The sequence below is a fragment of the Priapulus caudatus genome, unplaced genomic scaffold (assembly GCF_000485595.1).
Source record: "Priapulus caudatus unplaced genomic scaffold, Priapulus_caudatus-5.0.1 Scaffold17, whole genome shotgun sequence".
Classification (NCBI taxonomy): Eukaryota; Metazoa; Priapulida; class Priapulimorpha; order Priapulimorphida; family Priapulidae; genus Priapulus; species Priapulus caudatus.
In genome coordinates this window covers 1,396,694-1,405,066 of record NW_014577078.1, presented here as the reverse complement: position 1 = coordinate 1,405,066, position 8,373 = coordinate 1,396,694, and the positions used below count along the sequence as shown (strand labels likewise).

The window sequence follows — 8,373 nt, the reverse complement described above, 5'->3', positions numbered from 1 at the left end:
GTGTGTGTGTGTGTTCGAGAGAGACATATATATATATACGCGTGCACACGCAAACACCGACACAACTCGTTTCGATTTACGTTTTTATGCCAATTTTCTCGTTCTTTAAGATAAGGCTGGACATACAGTCGTGTAGACATCCTATTATGTGTCGCACTCCTACCTACAAATATGCGGCACTAATCTAAACGAGGCTTCATCCTTCTACATTTACCTTAACAAACATATCGGAGGAAATCAACGGGGGTTATTAAATTGTCAACTAAATATAATTCATTAATTGTCCTACTTGCAGTGGCAACGATAGTAGGTGGCAGGTCGTTGCATTCTTAGTCATAACAGCAGTAGTAGTAATTATATTGACACTATAGACGGACGCTGTCACACTAAAAAACGTGCTTACGTGCACGGTTGTTGAAGATCATGTCCCTTGACCTTGTTCTGTTTCTAACTTTCTTGTCATTTGTTTTAACGTTTTTATATGATAAGATGACAGCAGGAACTGGTTCGAGGTGAAAGGTTCAGTCTGGAGGACGGCAGCTTACGAACAGATTCATACTTTGTAATATTCCTCTAATTAATATTGATACATATATGTATAAATAGTATATGCCCAAGGTGAGCCAAGGTGCGTCAATGTAATACTCTTACACAGCGGTGCTATAAGTAGTTTCGCTGCGTGTTTTCATAACCGCATGTACAAAGTTGTTACCCCGCTGAGATTTACATTAAAACTATGCGGCATAGAATGGTATATCTAACACAAACATTACGGTTATCTTCTGGAGGGTAGTTTTGAATGGGCGAATTATAGATATCCTATCTAGAAACACACCTACCACAGCACAATAGTTACGACTTATAAACTACCTAATGGATTATATAATTAATTAGTTTACAACTAGACGTGCACCGTTAAAATATCGTTACGTGCGACAGTCGGTGTTTTTGGCATTATTAGCTACGTATGAAATGTATGTTCATAATAACCCATATAGACAACATTTTGCAAACTGGTAACGCGGGTGGTGAGTAACAGGAAGTAGTAAATTAAAGTAATTGTGACGTCATTAATTCCATGTTTATGTTCATTGAAAATTAAGTTATTAGTTATTCACGAATATAATGCAATCTTTCGTTAAGTGTTTCCTATTGTTTGACCAATAATTCGAAACAATAACGACTAGCTGCGATCTGCTCAAAGAATTGACCGGCCTTGACCGAGTTGTGAATAATAACAGCTAGGCCCGTGTTTTTAAAGCGGTGTTCGGGATTTGATTACCTGTCGCTGCTTCTACGCGAGCGTATGAAAATGCATCTCATTTAGGAAATTACATAGAAGCGAAGCGTTGAAACCAAAGTATGAAAGCAAATAAAACAGACTACGATAGGATAAAGACCTTGTGAAAAAGCTGTTAAAATTTTTCAACGCGTTGCAGTTGCTCTGTTGGATAGAGAAGACGATAGGAGAGCAAATGGATATGTCCTTGGCTAGAGATGCGACACACGTGACACACAGACACGCAGTCTCTAAGTGTGGTCGCTCTTTTACTACATTTTAGAAGAGCGTCGCAGTCAATAGAAAACAAATAGGGCCAACCACTATCCTAAAATGAATAGAGCTATGGTTCCAAGGAATAAACTAAATTTGAGTCCACACTGATGTCAGCTATATTCTATTCAGAGCAGCAATAATATTTTAAAAAAACGCGCGGGGATGATTTCATAAAGTATTCTGCCAAGTGTGCAATTTCATATTTTTGGTAGCAATATTAACGGGGTAAATCTGACAATAAGTGGGGGGGGGGCTCACTTGACACAAGGAACACGTTGCTGGATTCTTTTCCACGGCGGCAGCGGATACTGCATGCGACTATTCGATATCCAAAGAGTTGGCAGCCTTTTTTGCCTAATAATAATACATGGTGGGTAAAGCGTGAAACAAATTACCGAGGCATGTCGTGTCGATTGCTATAGAAACAAACGAGAGGCGATGCACTTGAAACCGGTTCACGTGCTGCCGTAGAGAAACTACGTGTAGCGGTGCGCGTGCTTAACTCCACGACTGCAGTTCTGTATCATGACATGAGTTAGGGTTAGGGGTATGGTTATGGTTAGAGTTAGGATTAGGGTTAGTCAGAAACGGAGTCGAGGTTGGGAGGAATGTCTGCCCGGCGACCAACCTGCGACCAACTTGTCGAGACTAGGAACGTTTGCTTATCGAGCGTTCGATATTACACGCTGGCGGTGAGCTATACACATCCCCTCCATGACCGCCGGAACGTCCACCGAACCCCACAGAACACATCGGACGCGTGATTTCCCCCACGTATCTGCAACTAGTATAGATGGCCCCCTCTGCACGCAAAATCAGGTTACGGGATCACGATAGTATGTTCGAACGGCGGTGGCCATTTTCGACGATTGCAACAGCCCACTGTTCTATATTCGACGCGACGCCGAAACGCGCACACGCAAAGGACAGCGGCGACTTACCGGTGAGCAGTAGAAAGCAGGCGGCGGTGACTATCGGAAAGAGACGTCGGGATATCTTCGCGTCCATTGCCACTAGCAGCGAGGTTTGCCAGCTGGGGACTACGACGTCAGAGCCGTGTCGTGATCGCCGAGAGTTCGCTGTCCTATCTGACACGGTCGGCTGCGTCTCCGCCAATGCGCCTCCCCGTTCTCCCCGTGTCCTACTCCACTCAGCGTCGTGCGTTCTCTGGCTGACTTCCTCCGAGCGTCACACCGGCAGCGTGTGTAAAAAAAAGGCGTCGTCAAGCGGCGGCGTTTAACCGAACAGCAGCGAAATTAATCGGTAATCGAGAAAAAAACGTGACGCGCGCGGCCTACGTGACGTGATGCAGGTAGGTGGCGTTCTGTCGTCTGCTCATGCAGACGCTGTGTTGCTGGTCATGTATCGGAGCAGCTGTGGACGCCGCTATACTGCCGTAGACTAATTTTGATTTCGCACCGACTACTAAGTAATCGCGTCGACCTAAATATAGCCGACTCGTGCTACATTTACGTCACGACAAGACAGCACGTAGAGAGAAGTTAGCTCGTGATGTCCGGACCTATTACGCCACTGCGAGATAGTCTTTTGCTAGTGACGTCACAGCGAACAGGAATCTACAGGCCACGCCCCCTTCCGCAGAGGGCCTTGTCGACGTCATCGCGGTCCCGCACGTGCGCTCGGACCCAGTCTAAGGTAATCTCTATGCGGCAATGATCGGGGCATTCAAGTTGCATCCGAAACTATGTTAAGGACGACCGTGTATGCTTCTCTATGAGGCATAAAAGTGAAGGTGATATCGGGAGGCGTGTACAATTTCACGTCGGCCGGCGCAGTGACACGCAGTTGCTCCACTTCTGATACAGTTGTGCAGGTATACACGGCGTCCCGCACTCGCCTTTCGTGACGGTGCGCGCGGATATACGCATATAGTCTCAGCGGATAGTTATATATATATATATATATATATGTATGCGCCTCAACGTCACGCACTCCTCTCAGACTCGTGTCTCGGATTAGAGAGGACTGGTTGAGTCGTGCTCGGGCTCGTTAGCAACGTGTGTGAATCGTGCATGTATATCGCACCCCCGCGATTGGAACCGGAACTGGTGCCGATACACGACTACACGCGCGTGTATTTCCCGCGCACGCACGCCGTAACTGGAATATAAGCAAGCAGGCGGTCCCGTCGTGTCCTATATGCCGGTATTTCTCAGCGATTGAAGGAGTCCAGTCGCGGTGAGTAAAAGGCAGACGCCGGTGCTGTGGAGCGGAGCGAGCGTACGCGTCAATGACTTGTTTTGATCGTTTTCTATGCATGCCACCTTAAGCACAGCAGAAGTATATATATATATATATATATATATATATATATATATATATATATATATATATGTATGATGTTAACGCGTACCTAATTGCTTATGGGTGATATGGGTGTAACTGTACTAGTTTGCTTGTTATGGGAAATGCTGTTGCTTGTGCTGGGAAATCAGATTGCCCACGGCAGGGCTGCCATGCTATTATTGTTGGGCATCTATTACCTCTAGTAACACATATACTGCTGTGTGGTTACGGTGCTACCATGCCCTACACTCGGTCCTAGCTGAGGTGCACGCACTGCGAATAATCTAAGCAATACTCGCAAGATAAATAGTTTGCCGTGTATCTAGGCATAGGACGCAAAAGGTCATTATGGCGAATGGGTGGTTCGACGCGTTTCGCTCTGAAGGAGGGCCTACCCTCTACGGAGAGAACAGGACGTCCGTAACGCAAGATGCTCTCCTCGTGGCGCTGTACATTCTCTTCATTATGTTCATGTTCGCATTCCTCATCATCTTGCCTGGAATCCGCAAAGAGGTAAACAACGTAGACATATAATATTCGGTTGATACAAGAGAACGCGGGAATGTTACCTAGTGTATGATGGAAAACGCATGACCTAACCGAAATGACTCGCGTGTGGATTATAGACAATGGTTGCCTTATATTGCATGCTGTATTACGAATTGTAGCCTAGCTCGATACAATATTAGTTTACCTATATGGACAAGAACGCAGAATCCGGCTGCAATCTACAATATCTAGTCGTTAAATGGGTAACTTTGCTTTCGTCCAATTTACATTGTTCATACAATGTTTCAATGTCATTCATGGTTTACATAAGGTCATGAACACGGGGGAATGCAATATCAAACCCACACGTGGTTAACTGACCTCGATTGTCGGTAGTGTTATAATATAGCTACTTAATGCACTCAGATAGCACATATACCTTTCGCTGACACGTACTTCGCTCTCATTTCCAGAGATTCAAGACGTTCTTTGCGGTCACTGTCAGCCTTTTTGTTGGGACTGTCATTTTAGGTAAGTAAAAACGCGGGCTGTACGATTCCTTTTTTCGACAATTTCCTTCCCATACAGCAATTCATTGGTGTAGAGTGGCTCGCGTCAGGCGTATCACGCAAAGCCACTTTAGCCACATTACATCGATTTATTAGAGCGTGTTACGGGTACACTACAAACAGCGAAAACTGTTTTGCTAGTGCCAAGTACAACCAGTGCATTCGTACCATAGTCTACACGTACTGCACTATACGATATTGTGCTCTCTAATATAATCAGGAGTCTATCAATATCAATCAATTATTGATAGACTCTTGATATAATAGCGAGCATTACGCGGATATGCGTTATGCGTTATGGTCTTTGATTAGTGAATCAAGCTTCATTTATGCTGCAATATAAATAACATTTTGTTTAGGATTATAGCAGTTTGTACTATTTAAATGTTAGAGAGCCCCGTAGGTTATATACTATTTGCATTGTATATACCGCATTAGGCCTGAAGGTCAGTCACGTAATTGTGTTTGGACTAGCTCGACAGATAACCAAGGATAAATAGCAATGAAATTTTATCCCCATCAGAAAATTACCCTTGCTCCATATCTAATGTATTAGTGAGACAATAGGCGAGTAAACAACATTAGCTTGAAATATAAACAGGGGTTCCTACTCACTAGAGTATTCGTCATATAATTAACGTTAGTGATAGATTGGATTAACAAATTGAATATAACTGTAGATAGATTATGTCTAACATGAACTAGTATATAAACGCAAACACACACACACACACACACACACACACACACACACACACACACACACACACACACACAACACACACACACACAAATCACACAAACACCGACACAGAACATCGTTTTAATTGCCAGTTTTCTCGTTCTTCAAGATTTGGTCTGTCTCTTCTAGGACATACCAGTCGTGTAGACATGTTCTCAATCTATCCCAATTCTAATTTTTGTATCATATTGCCTACTTGATTTCAAAACAGCATGCAATTAATTATACAGGTTTCCCAGTAATGTTCGCGGCATGCGTGCATCGGGTTTACTTTTGCAATAGATACTGCTCGTTATTGTTACATCGTTATTCGCAAATGTTTTTGAGGACACGGAGACAATACGCGCGCAAATTGTAAGCCCACTCACTAGGTTTGCTCCGGAGCGCTCCTTTTTATGCTACCACTTACTTCTGTCCGATTCAACGTCTGCACAGTCACTCTTTTATGGTATACCCCTATTGCTTACTTTCGAGTCGACTCCACTGTAAAGGAATTCCAGTTTGCATAAGGCAGCGAGGGTGCACCTTACACACGCACTGTTAGCACACACGCGAAAACAACATTCAATTACAACAACGCACGCACGCGGCATACACGCACACGCAGACACATACCGCCCCCCCACACACACCGCTCGCGCACGCACGCACGCACACCACACACACACACAACATCACACACATGAGCGCGCGTGCGGGTACGTCAGCGCACTTTCTGCAACCACACAATATACATTGCTGAAAAAATCCAACTCTTGCAGAGACAACTTATTCCCACAAAAGATTATATGCGGCCGCCTTCAAAAAAAGAATACAGTCTCTCTCACCTTTTAAAAACTCAGTGTAAAATATGGGCCAAGCTACCTGTGCAGTCAGTCTACACAGGGGCTTAACCGTGAAAGTTGAAAACGCAAGCGAAAACACATTTTGAGCACACATAATCGCGGGCTGTACCTGGGACACACCCACACACTATATTTTATATATTATATATATATATCATATATATTATATAATATATATATATATATATATATACTTGATTAATTGCGTAAATAAATATGTGATAAACGAACTTTCAGCGACGAATTTCGTTCATAATAAACATATTTATTACCTAATTGAATGCTGTAACAGTATAAATAATGTAAAATAACAACCTGTTATTATACGTATATGAAAGTAAACAGACAGTAAGTAACTCATATAAACCAAACAAGTACACACGCACGCACATAAACAAACAGACATACATGCAAATAAACACACAAAACATGTAAAAAATATATGTCATGTAATAATATAAATGTATTAAGAATAATATTGTATAGGTTGTAATATATTTTCCTTCTTTTCATTTCTAGTGTGCACGTATGGCTCTGATTGGCACGTGGGAGAGGCTAATATAGCATGTCCTTACAAAGCATTTAGCGACATCAAAATAGAAGCAAGGGTCGGGGTAAAAATCGGTCTGCGAAGCTTCAATATCACGCTACATGGTAAGTGGATGAAGACATTCTGTCTATCTATCTTTTTATATTTGTGTATTTATTTATTTATTTACACACGCATATAATATGGCGTGATGGTCTTGTAAATAAATGGATGCAATAGTGAATAAATTTGTGAAGAAAGAGAGAGATGGAGAGGGAGAAATGAGTTGAGCGAGAGGAAAATGAGGAGGAAAGGTGAAGGTAGGGTGTGAACACGAACTATAATTGCTTGGGGCAAAAGTAGCGTTTATAACACATCGTTATTAATTGCTTGCTCGCGCGGTATCATGAATCCTCTACCGTAAATGAATTATTCCGTAACCACTGTCAACATGGCTTTCCCTGACAAGTATTTAAACTGAGGAAGTCACGAAATTGCTGTAAAAATGCGTGTATTTGCTGGTATTTTTTAGTATAAAGAAATAGCGAAATATAATATATCCACAAACTCTTGCATTAATAAAATGTTTTAACCTAGTTAAAGCAATAATTAAAACATAGAAATTTCTGAAAGAGGCTAGTGTGAATTGTTGAGTGGTAGACCTTCATTTGTGTTTGATGTAGCAACAGTTTCCAGCTCGTTTTTTAGTGTTATCTGTCATTTTAATTTGGTAAAATAAACAACACTGCTTCCTGAGTTGTGTTGCAAACATACTGCTAAGAAGCATATATTGATACAAGCATTAGGTTCAATTCATGAGAATTAATATATTTATATGAGTAATTTATATGAGAAACGAGGGTTGCAAAGAAATTGAACATTTGTGTCCTTTCGTGCATTTCTGCATGATTTAATGAGAAACGTTTTTTGATTTGGATATATATGGGCTAGATGGGCGTAAATACCACGGCAAAGCTCGACGACATAGGGGTGCTGTGTTTGTGAGTGTGTGCGTTTACATTGGATTACAACGATCAAAAATTGTTGGTATAACACTGTCAAACTATAAAAAATGACAAAAACAGAAAATATATTTTGGAACAATTACAATTTTTTTAAATGATTCGATTAACAAGGGTCTTTACTGGTTTGAATAAATGAACGTTTCAAAGAGAAATGTGCTCATCTACCCACGTGCTCTGCTCAAATTCCTCACAAATTACTACCTGCAATAACTACAGCGAGCTGTCACACACACACACGAACACGCACACACACACACACACACACACACACACACACACACACGCACACGCACACGCACACGCACACGCACA

The 8,373-nt window shown here is 42.1% G+C and overlaps 2 protein-coding genes across 5 annotated transcripts in view; one reads left to right on the top strand and one right to left on the bottom strand.

Annotated features, from left to right (window-relative positions):
- LOC106810723 (dual oxidase-like) overlaps positions 1-2,575 on the bottom strand; it is a 25,613-nt gene extending 23,038 nt beyond the window's left edge. For both annotated transcript variants that reach the window (XM_014814162.1, XM_014814171.1), the window contains exon 1: positions 2,497-2,575. In XM_014814162.1, coding sequence (XP_014669648.1) covers positions 2,497-2,563 — 67 coding nt within the window. In that variant the 5' untranslated portion in view covers positions 2,564-2,575. The remainder of the gene's footprint in view (positions 1-2,496) is intronic.
- Positions 2,576-2,596: 21 nt separating this feature from the next.
- The window catches only part of LOC106810757 (dual oxidase maturation factor 1-like), a 45,526-nt gene continuing 39,749 nt past the window's right edge, over positions 2,597-8,373 (top strand). The window contains exons 1-4 of one of the 3 annotated variants that reach the window (XM_014814205.1): positions 2,597-3,754; positions 4,189-4,375; positions 4,825-4,882; positions 7,027-7,161. In XM_014814205.1, the coding sequence (XP_014669691.1) occupies positions 4,211-4,375; positions 4,825-4,882; positions 7,027-7,161 (358 nt within the window). In that variant the 5' untranslated portion in view covers positions 2,597-3,754; positions 4,189-4,210. Of the gene's footprint in view, positions 3,755-3,783; positions 3,803-3,836; positions 3,857-4,188; positions 4,376-4,824; positions 4,883-7,026; positions 7,162-8,373 lie in introns of those variants that run through there. The other 2 variants (XM_014814220.1, XM_014814212.1) reach the window with 2 other exon arrangements.